Genomic DNA, 18838 nt, shown 5'->3' with positions numbered 1-18838 from the left:
AAAACTGACTACTATGAAGAAGTGAACACTAGACCATTAGTCAACTCAAAAGAAATGGATAACTTCATAAATATTCACAACCTACCAACACTGAATCATGAAAAAATAAAGTCTCTACTGATCAGCAAGTAAGGAAGGTAATTCAGCAAGAAAAAAAGAATTAACATAAACCCAGGTTTGGTGGTGCACACTTTTAATGCCAGCACGTGGGAAGCAGAGGCAGATGGACCTCTGAGTCTGAGGTCAACTGGTCTTCATAGTAAGCTCCAGGCCAACCAGAGCTACATAGTGAGACCTTGTCTCAAAAAACTAACAAAAATATACCTAATATCAATCCTTCCTAAGGTGCCCCATAGTGATACAGGTTGAGCATCCCTAATTCAAAAATATAAATTCCAAAATCTGAAATTTCCTGAGTAACTGACAGGATACCCCAAGTGGAAAATTGAATACTTGATCTTATGTGTGAAATTATAGTCAAAGCCAGGAACACTAAAAGTATTGTATAAATTTCCTTGGGTCCTTGTTACATGGTTATATACCAAGCATAACTGAACTCATGTTTAGACTTTGTTCCCATATTCAAGATAATTCATTATAAGTATGCAAATAGTCTGAAAGCTCTGAAATCTAAAATACATTTTACCTAAAACAACCCCAAATAAAGGACACTAACCCTGTTTTGCCTTTATTAAAGAACTGGATTCATCATACTGCATTCTGAGCATGTCTGTGGGGCATTTTCTCAAGTGCTAATTGATATGAGAGGGAGGTCCAGCGCATTCTAGGGGATGTCATTCCTAAGCATGTGGACCTGGATTGTATAGCAAAGGTTGTCAAGCAAGCCAAGGGAACAACCCATTAAGTAGCATATCTCAGTGGTTTCTGCCTCATGCTCCTTCTTTGAATCCCTGCCTTGACCCCTCTTCCTCTCCCAAGTTGCCTTTGGTCAGTTTTTCACAGCAACAGAAAGGAAAGCAAACAAGGACAACAGGAGTACAGACAAATCTCCATTGCACTGATTCAATCCCTTAGCATACATACCCAGATGTATGTTTGCTGGGTTACAAGGTAGTTTTATTTGGGAGTGGTTTTTGTCTTTGGGGTGTTTTGTCCTTGGGGTGTATGTCACCACACTGCTGACAACATTTTCAGACATGCCCCATCTCAAGCAATTTCTTCTATGAACCATTTCTCTGAGACTATTGACAAATGTATCTAACCAAAATGAGGATGAAAGCTAAGAAAATGCTGAAGTACAGGAGGACATAGAGCTCCACACATGATTGTGGTTCATAAATAAATTCCTGGAATGCTAGTGACAGCATCTGGGTAGGAAAACCCTCTGTAGGCTCTGTGGAGCACACATGTCCCCTCTGCAAACATTATTTTGTGGGATTCTGAAATATCTAGTGTTAAGCCTAGCTGAAGGATGCAGATGACTAGAGCCATGCTTCCTAAGTTTACACCAGGTGCTAGCCCTTTCTGCCCCTGTCTCTGTTGCTATGTGATGTTCACCAAACACTTCTGCCAACGATGAAGCCACACAAGCTCCAAGATGGGGAATCCAAATAACACTTCCTCCATGAAGTTGTTACCTGGGGTCTGTCACAGCTATGGAACAATAACTAACACAAATGGTGAGGGAGACCCCAAGGTGACAACATCTACAACTAGTAAGAATATTATATTCAAACTGGGTTGGCTAGGAGGTTGTGGGCTAGAGTTCTCTACGAAAATAGAAGGGATAAAAAGCCCAACTGTGGGGGCTAGAGAGATGGCTCAGAGGTTAAGAGCACTGGCTGCTCTTCCAGAGGTCCTGAGTTCAATTCCCATCAACCACATGGTGGCTCACAACCATCTTTAATGAGATCTGGTGCCCTCTTCTGGTATACAGACATACATGCTGGAGAACACCATATACATAATAAATAAATAAATCTTTAAAAAAAAAAAAGGCCCAACTGTGTCTAATAATAGCAGAAACAAACAACAGTGAAAAATTAATTACTAACATTAAATTAGGTTAAGTGAAAAAATAATAGTATGCCCAAGGAAAACAAAAAAAAAGCTATGACAGAAATAATAGTAGCCTTGGTCATCAATAATATTGATTGACAATTGAGAAAACGTTGAATACTAGACACAAACCTCAATGTATCTGTACTGGGAGACAACAAGGACAGCACAAGGAAGAGGGATGGAAGGATGTGACTCAGTGTAGGAGAAGCCTGTCACTTTAGAGATAAGCATGAAGAACAAAACACTCTGGCAAAAGTTACAGGGACTGCCCCTGAGAAGGTGAGGTTAAGATTAGGTGAACAAAAAAGCTACAATCACCCAATGTCAAAAGAAGAATAAAAGATTTTTACACAATTTATTCTTACCTCAGGGGGCTCACAGAGCCTGTCCGCATCTGTCAAAGAATGACCACTTGCACAAGAAGCACAATCGGAAATCTCCAGGGCCCCCTCACCATCTTCACACTCACTGGGCCCGCAAGGATCTTCCACGTCACTGTTTATCTCCCAGTCAATAACCTGTAATTCATCTAAAAAATACATTTTTAACTTGGTTAATTTTATGTCCCCTTAATATTTATTTTACAAAACTTACTCTCAGTGGTTGATATACCCATAGCACTGGATGGTTTTCACAAGTACCCCATGTGCACACTGTACTCCTGCTCCCATCTCTGATCACTGTGCTTCCCCATTCTCACCCCCACCTCACATGTAAGATTCCTTTTTAAATCCTTGCAGTTCCTCCAGCATGCTCAAGAAAATAGCATACACACTACTTCTCTTTTCTTACACATCTTGAACTTTTTTAAATTAAGATCATGAAGAGACCCCCCATCAATAACAGAAAGCTGCCTCTTTCATCTACATAATTCAGTAACCTAGGGTATCAACGAACCATGGTGTATTTATATAGGCCATTGCTTAAGATAACTGTTTCGAGGCTACAGAGATGGCTCAGTAGTTAGGAGCACTGACTGCTTTTGCAGAGGACCCCGGGCCAATTCCTGAACCCACATTGTTTTTTAAAAAAAGTCTATGAATCCAACATTCTCTTCTGGGTTCCATGGGTACCGCTTGCATGTGGTGCACAAACATGCATGAAGGCAAAATACCCATATACACAAAATAAAAATAAACCTGAAAAAATAATTATTTTAAACTTAGTGGAACACACTTTTAATCCCACCACTCGGAAAGCAGAGACAGATGGTCTACAGAATGAGTTCCAGGAGAGGCAGGGCTGTGACACAGTGAAACCCTGTCTCAAGAGACCAAATAAATAAATAAACAAGCAAGCAAATAACCTTTTTAGTCTGGTAAGACCTAAAAAGATATGGTAAAAGTCCACCATGCTAATTACAAAAAAAAAAAAAAATAAGAGGATAAACCACCACTGAAAAAGCAGACCTTTACTTCCCATGTCTCAGTGCATATTTAGACATGAAGCCAGAATTTGCCCGACAAATTCTCTAGGAGGCTGCATTATCACAGCAGAAAGTGATGGTGAGCCAGAGAAAGATACACACACACACACACACACACACACACACACACACACACACACACATGTGCAGAGGGGCCACAAGTACCACACACCTGTGAAGCACCCATTACAAACTGCCATTTTCATTCAACAGAATGAGTGTCTTAGAAGGGTCTGTCATACAAAACCAGATGTAAACAGTCAAAATAGAGAAAGAGAGACAACGGAATCTACTCTGAGTGAAATCAAATGATAGACCAGAAACAAAATGGAGATTTTATGACTAACCATGGCAATCCCATGCACTTTACAAATGAAGACTGGGTCTCCAATAAGCTAAGGGGCTTTGCAAAAATTCTAAAAGACCTAATTATTTGGGTATATGTCCACGTGTATACAGGTATGTATGTACATGTGCAGACCAAAGTCAAGCTTGGGTGTTGCTCCTTGGGCACTGCCCTATATAGTTTTTGAGATCGGGTCTCTCACTGACCTATAATTTACAAAGAAAGCAAGGCCTTCCCTCCACTGAGCCCCTAGGATCTGTCTAGCTGCCTCCCTAATGTTGAGATTCATACACCTCCATGCCTGGTTTCTGTTTTGTATTTCTTTACCCTGGCTGACCTGGAACCTGCCATGTAGACCAGGTGGCCTCAGACTCACAGATCCTCCCAAGTGCTGGGATTAAAAGTACGTCATCACACCGGGGCTTGTGACTTTAAAACCACAGGCTCTGAGTGTTGAACTCAAACTTTGTTTACTAACTGAAACTATCTCCTCAAGCCCAACAAGAAGAATTTTTAGGAAAGAAAAATATTTTGACAATTTTAACTTAGAGTTCTTCCGTCTTAAACCCAATTCCGGGCCCTGAAATCGAGAAACCCTAATCTTAGGTCTGTGATAGTATTAGTACAGGAAATGAAGAAAGGTTTGGCAACCAATATACAATTAAACAGAGGCATCCCTATGTCTAATGGAGCACTTATAAATGTGCCTCTCTTCACCTGACCTTTTATAAGAGTCCCTAATCTTCTTTTAACAAAACAAAGATATTTCTTGGCTCATGAAATAGAGCATGTATAAAAGGAAATAACATACTTAACACCCAGCTTCATGTCTTAAACAAAATAAAATCTTGATAACTGTAGTATTTGTCATCCATTAAAAGAAGAGGGAGGAGAACTGAAAGAGGGAGACAGTCCAGCAACCATGTGCATGACTTCAAATACTCTTTACCACCCAGAGATCAACTTTATAAGGAAAGGCAAAAGTAACATGTTCAATAATCTTACTTTTTAAGTATTCCAGTTTCTAATTTATTGGCTAGTGTGTAAGGATGCACATATACTCGCATGTACATGTGTGCAATGCCAGGTATCTTCCTACATCACTTTCAGCCTTGTATGATGAGACAGGATCTCTTAAGTGGGTGGTTTGACTATCTGGCTAGTCAGTGCACACTAGGGATCTCCCTTCTCTCCTGTTCCAGTGCTGGTGCATACTGTACCCAGCTGCTAGGGATCCAGATCAGGTCCTCAAGCCTGTGCAGCAACATTTAGTGATGTAGTCATTTCCCCAACCCCTAATTTTTTGTTTTCTGGAACAAGATCTCAATAAGGAACCAAGCATGGGTTGGAACTCGAGATGTAATCCAAGCTGGCTTTGAACTCATAACTATCTTATTTCCCAGTCCCTTAAGTGCCAGATGATTAATTCATTTTAAATAATTAGCCTAGCCTTTAATCCCAGCACTCGGGAGGCAGAGGCAGGGGGATCTCTGTGAGTTGGAGGCCAGCCTGGTCTACAGAGCGAGTTCCAGGACAGCTAGGGATGTTACACAGAGAAACCTGTCTTGAAAAAACCAAAAAAATAAATAAATAAATAAATAAATAAATAAATAAATAAATAAAAATAAATAATTAGCCCAGAGCATGTTTCCATTTACAAGCAGAACGTTACAACCTACCAAATATTGCTTTCAGTAGAAGAGAGCAGCCATGTTTTAAACAGCAGATTCATTAACATATAATTAATATAAAACACAGCTTTTAATATTGAAATCTTATTCTAAAGCAACTTTGTTAAGGTATAATTAATATAAAGTAGTTTTTAATATTAATATAAAGTAGTCTCTAAGGTATAATTAATTTAAAGTAGTTTTTAAAATATAAAGAATTTTAATATTTAATATTTACATAATTTTAATATTTAAATTATGTAAAAGATTAGACAAGAGTCATACCACAGTGAGTTCAAGTCAACAAAACTGAAGTACTAACACAAGAATTACCAGCTTACATATAATGTAAAATACTACCTTATCACATAACTATTAAAATGTAAGTCATAGTTGTCAGAATGGCATTCAAAGCAGTCAATAGATTTTAAGCGCTTCCCAGAGAAGATGTCTAAGCAAATTTTGATGGAATAACTAACATGAACTATCAGAGCTAAAAGCAACAAGCTTATTTTGAAAGCAATAGAGCTAATTTTGAAAACTTGTTTTAATATAAATATGATACACTATAAAGTATCATCAGAACTGAAATTTATTACTAAGTTACACCTCTACCATATACTGATTCTTGTAATAGTTATTCATTAATAACAAGTTAGCCAGGGGGAAGCATGGGTGCAGCATTGCTTAGGAATTAGGAGAACTTAGAAATTAGGAGTAAAAATAGAATTCCAACTAAATCTGAGCAAATCAAACCTAATATATTAACTGCAATAAAACAGAACAAAACAGAAAACTCAGTAAGGACAGGCCACAAAGTGGTTCAGGTTTGTAATCACAACACATGAAAGGCAAACACAAGAGGAATTATGACTCTGCTTTCCGAGTTATTTATTTCAGGTTCAAGTAAAGCCCAGGCTACACATACTCTATCTCAAAAAAACGTAAAAACAAAATAAGAAGCCACTATAATATCTATTTCTTAAAATAGAAATATATAAAAAATATGCAGAGGATATAACTCAGTAAAGTCATGATTCATAATAAATATATAAAGCAAATTAAGTTTTTACTACTACTGAACCAAATATTTAACAGAAACTGGACTTCTCACAAAACTAGCAACTTACCTTCAGTGGCACCATATTCTGGACATGAAACAGTGCTGCTACAAAACCCTGCTCTATAGTCACATCTACCATCTCTCTGTATTTGAGGCAGTGCCTTATCTTCGTCTGAGAAATCACTTCCACTCGAACTCCATGTTATGTCTGCCAGCTCACTAGGACTCTGACCTGCTGCTTCTGCCCCAGAAGAAGAAAAGACAAATGTCAGCTGACAATTGTTATCAGAATGACATTTTATTATTTAGACAAAGGCACAAGCACAAAAACTCTAAAGACAATGAAAACAATGTTGTATTACATCTTCTTATACAATGTTCCATGAGCAGTCCCCCACAGATTCTCTGAATTAAAGCCAAGGACAAAAGCTGAAGTTTAAATAAGTTATAAAAGACATTAAGACAGAACGAGATAAGGAAACGGTCATGGACATGGGCCTCAGACCCTAAACAGTGTTTGCAAAAATATGTTCCTTACTTATATATTCCAGCTCTTATAAAAATATTTGTTCCTCAACCTACTAAATAAATGTGGTTGGGTTTTTTTGTTTGCTTGATTTTCAGTTTGGAGGGTTGCTGTTGTTTGAAACTTTATCTTGGAATTCTTACTAATAAGCTACTTTAAGGGACTTTTAGGAGCTGCTATTTTAAAAATGAATCAGTTCTAGGAAATGCTTTACATACCTTCTCCCACTGACCTCTTTCCTAAGTCTCTTTATATCTTTATCTTGGATTAGCTAAAGCCATGTGATAAACAGAGTACATTGGTACAAACTCTTTGAGCCTTTCAAAATCTACTGTATATCACTTGTATAATAAGAAATAACATTGTGAGTCAGATATGTTCTGGTCTGAGAAAATCATCTCAAAAGAACCTTCTGTAATTAAATACAAGTAGCAATTTATTTAATATTTAGTTTTCTCCCAAAACTGAATATACAACTCCAGAAAAATACATAAACTATATTTATTTAAAGAAACATACCTTTTCCATATATTATATTTTAAAATTAACCTAAATTGATACAAATATAAGAGCATTTGGCACTAGTAAAAAGAAATGCATAATTCTATACTACTATGCTATTTCAAAAAGATATCTGCTGGTTTACAGTGTTGTATAAATTTTACAGGAATATTTCTGGATACTTTATTTTTCATTTGCATAGAAAAAGAACACAGGCTAAGGAAGTAGCTAGATTGTTAGAAGGTTTGTGTAGAGCACATGAAACTGTAAGTTCAAATCCCTAACATTCTCTAATGGAGCACAGTCGCATATGCCTGCTATTGCTCTTGCCTCTACCTCCACATCAGCCTCAGCTGCACAGCAAGTTCAGTGTCAGCCTGAGTTACATGAGACCCTGCCTCAAAAGAGAGGGGGAAAGACAAGAAGCCTGTGAAGGGAAATGAAATGATAATATGGCTTAGAATGGTTAGTCTCTGGATCAGAGAAAGTTATTCCACAATATAGAATTCTGGGCCAGCACACACATAGCTCTTTATGCCAACTGTTGACATCAACTGAGTACCTTTGAACTAAGAATTTTATCTATCTTACCTAATACAATGAGCAACAAAACTCACAATCTTATAACCATTTCCCAGATGCAGAATCTGAGATCTGAGCATTTACTTGTTTTCCCAAGATCAGTGAAAACAGAAAGACCTCTGATGTCACAAGATTTCATTCTTCTATCTACAGAGAGATGGAATGATGATAGCAACAAATCAGTTGCCTACCTTGTTATATATACCCACTCTTCTCCATTACTAGTAACTTTAATTTTACAAGCAGCAATATTTACATATAAAAATCCCTACCTTCATCACACCATCTTTAGTGGAAATAACTAGTAATCTATGTGACAGGTTGTAGCCAAGGTCCTGAAAAAGGTTTATCTTCCCAAAGAAAGCAAAGTTCACTGGATAAAAAACAGTCTCCTCAAGAATTTGGCCTAAAATACCAACCAACCACCTTTCACCCCAGAGAACAAATCCCATATTAACATTACAGGGCTCAAAATAGCTGGACTCTATAGATGCCTTATTGCAGGAGATAACAGCAGTCCCTAATTTTTGTGAACAGAGTTTCCTTGTATTTGTAGTTAGAAAGCATCCTTAACTAAAGAACCAAGCAAAAATCACTGTTTGAAGCAGTGGTTCTTACATTGCAAGTCATATGTTTATTTTCTGTATGAGTATTTTTATGGTATCAGAATTCAAACCAGACGATTTGGTTATTTATTTACTCAGTATTTTCCTGAAGTTCTAAACCTGAGCTATCCTATTATATCAAATGGTTCTCAACCTTCCTAATGCTGTGACCCTTTAAAACAGTTCTTAATGTCATAGTGACCCCCAACCATAAAATTACTTTCATTGCTACTTCATCATTGTAATTTTACTACTGTTATGAATCATAAGTAGAAATCTGCTTTTCAATGGTCTTAGGTAACGCCATGAAAGGCACTGGATTCCATGATTAAAGTAAACCCAATAAGGACACCAAAATGTTGGCACTCACCAGCAGGACCAGAAAGAACAGTGTAGATTATGACAGAGATGAAAGACAAGCTCTCAAAAATACCTTTTGAGAGCTAACCCTGAATATACAAACTATCCAAACTGTGTAACATCTTAAAGGATGAAAAAAAAATCACAGAAAAATAGCCTTAAGCTTATCTGTTAATAAAGCAACAATATTAGGGGTTGGGACTTTAGTTTAGTGGAAGAATGCTTGCCTACAAATCTAAGGACTCCAAAGCTGTGGTCTCTGGGTTCAAAAAAAAATTTTTTTTCTTTTTTTGGTTTTTCGAGACACGGTTTCTCTGTATTGCTTTGGATCCTGTCCTGGAACTTGATCTGTAGACCAGGCTGGGTTTTAAAAAAAAAATGTAAAATAAAAAAATCAATACAACATTTTTACCTTTCTTTGAGCTTGGAGATAATTCCAGGGGCTTTTCAGTAGTAGCTGTCTTTTCACTTGCTAATGACTGCAGGCAAAGTAATAACAAAAATAATTTAACATATGATTCATGTGGAAAAGGCTAAACATCAATACAATTTTGTAAAATATCCAATATTAAATGATACCCTCCTTGACATATTCTTCTGCTTTTCTTTTTAATATGCACCAATTGAGTATTCCCAAAGCATGTAGTCCTCAAAGACACAAATTATTTACATATTTTCTAGACACTAAGCTGAGCTACTGAAACGTTTTACATAATAGTCAATGTTAATGACTTCTCACATATATGACTAACCACTCACTCATTAATATCTACAACCATGCTATCTTTAGTTTATGACAGCATTCCTCTGTAATTTACAAGATATATAAATATTAACTGGAATCGAACTGGCACTCCACAAATAGAACCCTTATAAACAATAGTAAGCTCAATCATTTTATACCTTTCAGCACTCTGGGTGTGCATTCCTCGTTTTCAAACAAGTAGAAAGACTCTACAGAGACAAAGCAGGGAAATACTAACTACACAAGTATCAGAGAAACTCAAGGCAGGAAAAAGAGAAATAGTGCTTTGCAAAACAAGAGAAGTCCAAAGAAATTAGCTACAATAGCTAGATGCCCAGGTTCTTCTTCAATCATGAAAAACAATTTTGTAGCTTTCCTACCAGGCTCTCAGAAGTGTCCTGAAATCCTTCTCCACACTTCAGCCATGCTTTAGAGAGAGAGGCAGCTGCTTCCCCTGTCTTCAAATTTGTTCTTCTTGACTGCTGTGGCCTCTCTTCTAGAAAGGATGAGTTCTCTATAAACCAATTCCTTTTCCTCTACAGATTTTTTAAAGAAAAAGAAAAAAAAAACAACTTTGTTATAATACAATTAGCAATAGAGAACCCAGGAATGGTGGCAGTGACAACAGCTTTTGAATGCCTCTGAATCTTCACATGGATATACCATCTAGGTAGCAAAACCAAAGCCCCACTGATAACTGATCAACAAACTTCAAAGTAAGAGTGAGGCTAAACCACCAACAATCCTATAATGAGCATAGTTTAAAAAAAAATGCCTTTTAGACATGTAAAAATAGCTCAGTCAGGATCCTCACTACACCCAAGGCTGCACCTGATAACCAGAACTTAGTGATATCACTGACTCACAATAACCAGACACAGTCCTAGACCCCATGACATCCACCGAACAGTCTATAAGCAGAGACCAAGAGCAATGTTCTGCTCTGCATATCTGGAGAGACACCACCTTGATCTGCCCTGAGGCTGGAGAGTCTCCCCCAGGATCCTGACCCTCCAATCAGAGACTTCTGTTAGAGACCGGACCTGAACTTCAGCTAAGATACTTCACACAGGTGAGCAGCTTTGGGGAGGTAGGCTTAGGACTGTAATTAAGAATTTAGAGTGTGGACCCAGAGTGATGACCCTCAGCATAAAAAAATAAAACTTTTGTTATATTTATATGTATCTACCTTCTTGCTCGCAACAAATCCTGTCTGTGACCATATCTGAAGGGAAGGAGTCAGGGAAGCTGGAGGCAATATCCCTTCATTTATGGACAATCACTGGTTACTAGGAAGTGGTTCTGAAAACTACAACTACACTAGGCAAAGACCTCCGAAGATGAGAATGGCTAAGGGTAGCATGAGACAAATTATCTAACACAGCTCCCTTACTGAATAAGGCCACAACTGAGTACAAAGTATCATGAGTGGGATCTACTCAGCAACTGAGGAGTAACAGAGACTAAATAAATAAATCTAGTGGAACAAAGCAGAAAGCAGTACTAGGAAGCATCTACATAACAGGAAATAAATGACTTTATTTTGATATCCATAAGAACATAGCATAAGGTACAGAAATTATCCTGAATCCTGCCTCCTTCTAAAATTTAAGAAAAACTATTATATAAAAGCAAACAACAAAAAAAGAAGTATCAAAGCCAAATGCCATACAGGTATTATTGAGGGGAAAGAATATGGAAAAGAATATGCCAACACACAACAAAAACACATCAAGGACACACCACACAGATAAATAGTAAGTCAGACTTGAAGTTTTTATCATACAAGCCTTTTGTTCTGCTTCCTTAAGAGTTATCCCAAGATATTTTATATTATTTGAGAATATTGCGAAGGGCACTGTTTCCCTGATTTCTTTCTTAGTCCATTTGTCATTTGTATATAAGAGTGCTACTGGCTTTTTGTTGGTGGTGGTAGTGTTTTGTTTTGTTTTGTTTTGTTTTAGTTAATCTTGTATCCAGCCACTTCACTGAAGGTGTTTATCAACTATAGAAGTTCCCTAGAAAAATTTTGGGGTCACTTATGTATATTATCATATCATCTACAAATAATAATACTTGGACTTCTTCCTTTCCAATTTGTATCCTCTTCATCTCCTTCTGCTGCCTTATTGCTCTAGCTAAAAATTCAAGTACTATATTGAATAAATGTGGAAAGTGTGGACAACCTTGTCTTGTTTCTTATTTTAGTGAAATAGTTTTGAGTTTCTCTCTATGTGAAGTTGGCTATAGGCTTGCTGTAAATTGTCTTTATTATGATTAGGTATATCCCTTGTATCCCTAATCTCTCCAGGATTTAAGAAATAAAGAAGATCTCAGAAGATGGAAAGACCTCCCATGCTCATGGATTGTTAGGATTCACATAGTAAAAATGGACATCCTACCAAAAGCAATCTATAGATTCAATGAAATCCCCATCAAACTTGTAACACAATTCTTTACTGATTTTGAAAGGACGAAAGTCAGGTGTAGTAACATACACCTTTAATCCCAGCACTCAGGATGTAGAGGAAAGCAGATCTCTGTGAGTTCTGAGTACAAGTCCGACCTGTTCTACATAATGAGTTCCAGGACAGCCAGAGCTACATAGTGTGAGGCCCTGTCTTGAAAAAAAAGAAAAAAGGAAAAAGAAAAACAAACAGAAAAGGAAAAAGCCAAGATAGCTAAAATAATCCTGAACAAGAAAAGAACTGCTAGAGGTATCACCATTCCTGATTTCAAGTTGTACTACAGAGCTACAGAAACAAAACTGGCATAAAAACTGAGACATGGATCGATAGAACTGAATTGAAGACCCAGACAAAAATCTGCATACCTATGGACACCTGATTTTTGATAAAGAAGCCAAAAAGATACAATGGAGGGAAAAAGTATCTTCAACAAATGGTGCTGGTTAAACTGGATGTCTGCATGTAGAAGAATGCAGATAGATCCATATTTATCACCCTACACAAAACTCAAGTCTAAGTGAGTCATATACCTCAACATAAAACCAGACACACTGAATCAACCTTATAGGAGAAAAAGTGGGGAATAGCCTTGAACTCACTGGCACAGAAGATAACTTTCTGAACAGAACACTAATAATGCAAACACTAAGATCAACAATTAACAAAATGGGACCTCATGAAACTGAAAAGCTTCTGTAAGGCAAAGGACACCATCAATAGGACAAACAGCAGTCTACAGAATGGAAAAAGATTTTTACCAACCCAACATCTGATATCAGGCTGATATCCAATATAAAACTCAAGAAATTAGATATCAAGAACAAATAATCTAATTTAAAAATGGGGTACAGATCTAAGCAGAGAATTCTCAATAGAGCAATCTCAAATGACTGAGAAACTCTTAAAGAAATAAATGTTCAATACCCTCAGCCATCAGGGAAAGACAAATTAAAACTACTCTGAGATTCCATCTTACACCTGCCAGAATGGCTAAGATCAAAAACACAAATGACAGCTTATGCTGGAGAGGATGTGGAGAAAGGGGAACACTCCTCCACTTCTGGGGGCAGTGCAAACTTGTACAGCCACTTTGGAAATCAGTATGGCAGTTTCTCAGGAAAATGGGAATCAGTCTACCTCAAGATCCACTCTTAGGCATATACACAAAGGACGCTCCATCCTTTCACAAGGACACTTGCTCAACTAGGTTAATAGCAGCATTATTCATAATAGCCAGAAACTGGAAACAATCTAGATGCCTCTCAGCCAAAGAATGGATAAAGAAAATGTGGTACATTTACACAATGAAGTACTACTCAGCTATTTAAAAAAAATAAAAATCGTGACATCATGAAATTTGTAGGCAAGTGAGGTAACCCAGACCCAGAAAAACAAATATAGTATTACTCACTTAAAGTAAATGATAATAATCAAGCTACAATCCACAGACCCAGAGAGGTTCAGTAAAGATGATGGCTCTAGGGTGGACAGAATCAATTTTATGAGTGGACTGGAGTGAGAGGGATCAGGTGGGAGTTGTAGGGGAGTGTGAGAGAGACAGAAGGAACTGGGAAGCACTGAAGAAATGGTGTGGAAACTCTGTGCAGTGGAATCTATGAGGGTGACCCTAGTGAGAACTGCTAGAAATGGAGGATACAGAGTCTGAACTGGACATGTCTTACAGCCAGGCAAAGCTTTCAGTGGTAGGACTAGGTTGCACTCAGTTAAGTTTTTGGCCAAGGGGGTTCCATGGAGATCCCTAAACAACACAGGCTGATTCTAGGACAGAGTTGCTCTCTGAAAACTGGCAGTGGATGGCACTGCTGAGGACAACATCCACACAGCACATGGAACATGGAGAGATCACACTGGTGACTGCATGGAGCCTCCACCCCTAGGTTCTAGTCTCTTTGGCAAGAGAACATGCTCTGTGAGCTACAAAAAGAGAAAGCTTGACCCAACTCAGCCACAAAACCCTCGAACTCCAATCTGTCTAACTGCAAGATGTGCTAGGGCAATGGTTGAACAGACTGTGGCCAACCAATGTTTGGTTTCACTTCAGGCCTCCACCATGAGAGGGAGCCCTTGCCCTATACTGCCTTGATGGCCAGAAAACAGAATGGATAGACCAGAGACCTAGGGTAAAACCAAAAACAACTGCAAAGAAAGACAGAGAGAGAGGAGGGAGGGAGATAGGGAGGGAGGGGAAGGGAGGGAGGGAGGAAAGAAAACAGAAAAGAAAGAGATGAAATGATTCCTAATGATATAATGATATTCTGTTATACTCATAGGTCAGTGCCTTGTCTAGTCATCATCAGAGAGGCTTCCTCCAGCAGCAGATGAGAGCTATTGCAGAGACCTACAGCCAGACATACGGAGAGTCTAAACTGAAAGCCTCCATTGGGTCCTCCCTAGGAGATCAGGGAACACCATGAAAGAGGGGGCAGAAAGACTATAGAAGCCAGGGGACAGGGTGGGACAGAGCAGGAGAACAAGGCCCACTGAGTCAACTAATCAGCACTCACACAGGCTCACAGAGACGGAACAGCAAACACAGGGCCTACCTGGGTCTGCACCAGCTCATCTGCGTATAGGTTACAGCTGTTAGCGTTTTTGTGGTACTACCAGCAAGTGTATCTCTTTATTCTTTTGCCTGATCTTTGGACTCTTCCTATTAGGTTGCCTTGTCCAGCTTTGTTTGAGGGCTTTTGCCTTGTCTTACTGTATCTTGTTTTGGGCTGTTTGACTGTCATCTCTTGGAAGCTTGATCTTTTCTGAAGAGGAAACGGGAGTGGATCTGGGGCTGAGGGAAGATGGTAGAGCTGGAAGGAGTGGAAGGAGGGGAGACCGCAGTCGGGATGTATTGTCGGAATGAAGAATCTATTTTCAATTCAAATTGTAAACCAGTAGCTGATATTTCAATACAAGGCAAAATGTAGTTACACTGCTCAGCAATGAAATAACAAAACTTCAGAAAAAAAGCAGAATAAAATTTAAGTAATTCAACATGAAAAAAGATGAATACAAAATGAATTTAAGTACAAATGCATACTTATGAGAAACGGAAGGTGAAAAAACAATTTTAAGTCTGCCCACACATCTTTTTTTTATAATTTCTTTAGTTTATTGCCAGGTTATGGAAAATTTTTTTATTAATTTTTTTACCTTCCAATCCCAGTTCCCACTCATTCCTCTCCTCCCATTCCTCCCACTCCCCCGCCACCCTCCCCTCTGCTCCAAGGAGAGGGTAATTCCTCCTCTAGGAAGGCTACTAAGTCTGTCCCATCATCTAGTTGATGCACACATCTTACTATGGCTTACAGGTGGACTATCCCTGATTGTCTTTGTACTTTTTATATTTAAAACAAAAAAAGTGCTACTTTTCTGAAACATAGTATTCTGAGAAACCTGAACCCATCTTCCTGAACATGCATGGTCACTCATTTTTAGGTCCAGGAAACAAAACAAAGAAAAACTGTTTCTTTAGAGGTAAAGGCTGTTTCTATACTGATATCCCCCCAAGAAAACAATATATTCTTCACTGGAACAAGCAAGTAGATTGGCACAAGGTACCACCACAGGACTTTTTGTGCCCAGCTGCCTGGTACTAACTTAGCTGGTAGATATTCTTTCTGAGACTTACTTAATGATAGATGTTTCATTGATTTATTCTAAGATGTCCTTAGGGGTTCTAGTTGTTTGAACATTTTTGTTTGTTTCTTTGTTTTGAAAAAACTGGTTTACAATATCAGTTTGTTTTGTTTGCTGTTTCATTTTGCAGAATATGGAAAGTTAAAATATGTACATCATACCACTGATACCTATTCAGGATTTCAATGAGCAACTGCTTTGAGTTCTGAAAAGGCTGATTCTGTAATTACACATCTATTAGAAGTCATGGCCATCATTGGAATACCTGCACAAATTAAGAATGACAATTCTCCAGCATATGTCTCTAGTAAAATGAAATTGTTTTTTGCATATTATAATATCAAGTATATTACAGGTACACCACACAATCTTATGGGGTAAGCAACTGTTGAAAGATCTAATTGCACTCTAAAAGAAATGCTTAATAAACAGGTAGGGGGAATCAATAACCCCAGAGATAGACTGCATACTGCTTTATTAACCTTGAATTTTCTTAATGCTAATGGAAAAAGAACAAAAGCTGCAGAGAGACAGTGGACAATAGAGAAAACTATTGAGTTAAATCAGCCTAGGTACTTCAAAAATATGTTGACCTTAGAATGGATACCAGGATATGTGCTACATTGGAGAAGGGGTTTTGCTTTTGTTTTCACAGGAGAAGAAAAGCTATGGATATCATCAAAATTAATTGATTCAATTCAAACAGGAGAAACCACCTGATAAGGAGAAATGATAGCTCATCCACCAAGGTGACAATCCTACAAGTTGTAAGGAAAACTCACAGGGGTTGAGGCAGTGTTCTGTTTTTGTCTTTATAGGAAACTAGAGATACTCACCTTAAAGAAATCAAAAGACCTTAGACATTTAGACATTTAAAGAAGGGAAAGCTATCCAGAAAGAATTACCAAGAAAAGGAATATCTGACCTATGGTACCAATATTCTCTGCAGGGTACAATCTCACTACCTAAACATTTATATCTCTTTACTTCTCAGAAAAGTTGTTAAAGTCAAAGCTGGCATTGGAATTGGACCATGGCTCTCTCCTTCTCTAAATCCAAGCACTCTTTAAAGAAAAATTCAGAGTTTCTGTCTCATATCAGAAGAGCCATCTGGTACAGGATAGAAGAAAACCAAAAATTTAGGGACTACTGCTGTCAAAACTGTTATCTCCCCAAAATTCTACTTCTCTCCACACTTATTTTCATCTCTTTGGAAATATATCAAAAATTTAAACTTTCTGTTTTGATATTAATATTGTTTAAGTTATCCACAGTGAACAACATATTTTCCTAACAGCAATCTCTGAAGTCTACAGAAGGAATATGGGGCCCCACAGCTATTCCACTTGGGTCATAATGATGCCATTGAGCTAATAAACACCACTCAAGCATTGGCTCTGAACTACAAACTGCTCAAGAAAATTCCAAATTAACTAGATGAGATGGTCCACCTTCTTACAACACTCTAGCCAGAACTTCAGATAAGCACTTCAGATAAAGACGGGAGGTGGTGGCGAACACCTATAATCCCAGCACTCAGGAGGCAGAAGCAGGAGGATCTCTATGAGTTTGAGGCCAGCCTGGTCTACAAAGCAAGTTCCAGGACAGCTAGGACTGTTACACAGAGAAACCCTGTCTCAAAAACAAACAAAAAGAAAAGGTATTTTATATATTGTTACAATTTTGAGGTCATTGTTCTCATGCTCATATCTGCTTAAAGATTGTTTATTTTCATAAAGTGAAGCTTTAGTCTTTAAGCTATATAGGTTATTAAAAATTAGAGGCTAGTAATCACCCATGTTTGTCATATTTATGTTAGTTAGGTTCTCTAGATACACAGAGATGTAAGATGTACTCCACATAGATAGGTAATCTTCAAACACTTCAAAGACCTACAGAATAGGGCATTTAAATGTTTTAATAAATTAGAATCCTGCTGACATGAGACACGACTTCTCCTGGCAGCACCCATCTATTCCTGAGAGGATGTTGAGGACTGAAGACACTCTATATGGAGCTTGTTTTCTTCTTGGCAGAACTGGCCTATCAGAAAAAGAAGTGCCCTTGCCTCAGCTGCTGACAGTAAGCACACTGTCCAAACTAGACAAGCAGGATACAAGGAAAAGTGACTGCTGAACCTTGCCAAGACGGAGTAGGACAGTCTTTCAAATTTTCTTGCTTCTGGGAACGGTCTGTCCCAATATTTCAGAGAGACTTTGGGTGGCTGTAAGGTAGCCAACTGTTTCTGTCATTTCTTATACCTTTTAGAAGTCATTGCTTGCACTTCCTGCTTACTTGTTTTCCTTCTCAGGTCTTTGATGGGGTTGAAGATAGGTTGGTCACATTTACTATGCTCTCTTATCTTAGCTAAGGTATATTAGGTATAAGACTTGGACTCTTGAGGATAGGACAGCTATTGAAATAATCTCTGTTATTTGCCAATTATCTATAGCCTCAACATTTAGGATGTATTTCTTGCTTTATGTTGTTCTTGTTGGTTGTAGTTCTGTTTTCGTGTATGTTATTACCTTTCCTTTCCTCTGGACAATACTTGATAATGGTTATTATAGTATATAGTTTTGTTTAGAGCCTTCTTATTTAGACAAAAGGGGGAAGTGTAGCTTCACCCATGACCTTGAGTTATCTGACCGGCTAGACATGGTGCTCCTGCAATGGGACCCCTTTAAAGGAAACAAAAAGAGCAGTCACTCTCTCTTGCTCTGGCTCGTGCTTGGTGTGGTTGAACACCAAGTGGCAGAGAGGCAGCATGAATTCAGTGGAGGCTAGATCAGCAGTGGCTTCTGCTTTGTTCTGTATTTTTGAGTTTGTCTTTCCATTGCACCCTCTAATAAACTGGCTATTATACTTTTTGT

The 18838-nt window shown here is 38.0% G+C and overlaps 1 protein-coding gene across 3 annotated transcripts in view; it reads right to left on the bottom strand.

Annotated features, from left to right (window-relative positions):
* Spidr (scaffold protein involved in DNA repair) overlaps positions 1-18838 on the bottom strand; it is a 253452-nt gene that overhangs the window by 220141 nt on the left and 14473 nt on the right. For 2 of the 3 annotated variants that reach the window (XM_027413428.2, XM_035444756.1), the window contains exons 2-5: positions 10227-10382; positions 9514-9580; positions 6595-6768; positions 2388-2551 (exon numbers count right to left, since the gene is read on the bottom strand). In XM_027413428.2, coding sequence (XP_027269229.1) covers positions 2388-2551; positions 6595-6768; positions 9514-9580; positions 10227-10382 — 561 coding nt within the window. Of the gene's footprint in view, positions 1-2387; positions 2552-6594; positions 6769-9513; positions 9581-10226; positions 10383-18838 lie in introns of those variants that run through there. The other variant, XM_027413430.2, reaches the window with a different exon arrangement.

The sequence above is a fragment of the Cricetulus griseus genome, chromosome 4 (genome assembly GCF_003668045.3).
Source record: "Cricetulus griseus strain 17A/GY chromosome 4, alternate assembly CriGri-PICRH-1.0, whole genome shotgun sequence".
Taxonomy (NCBI): Eukaryota; Metazoa; Chordata; class Mammalia; order Rodentia; family Cricetidae; genus Cricetulus; species Cricetulus griseus.
Note: the sequence above shows the minus strand (reverse complement) of the source record. Positions and strands in the feature narration are given on the sequence as shown.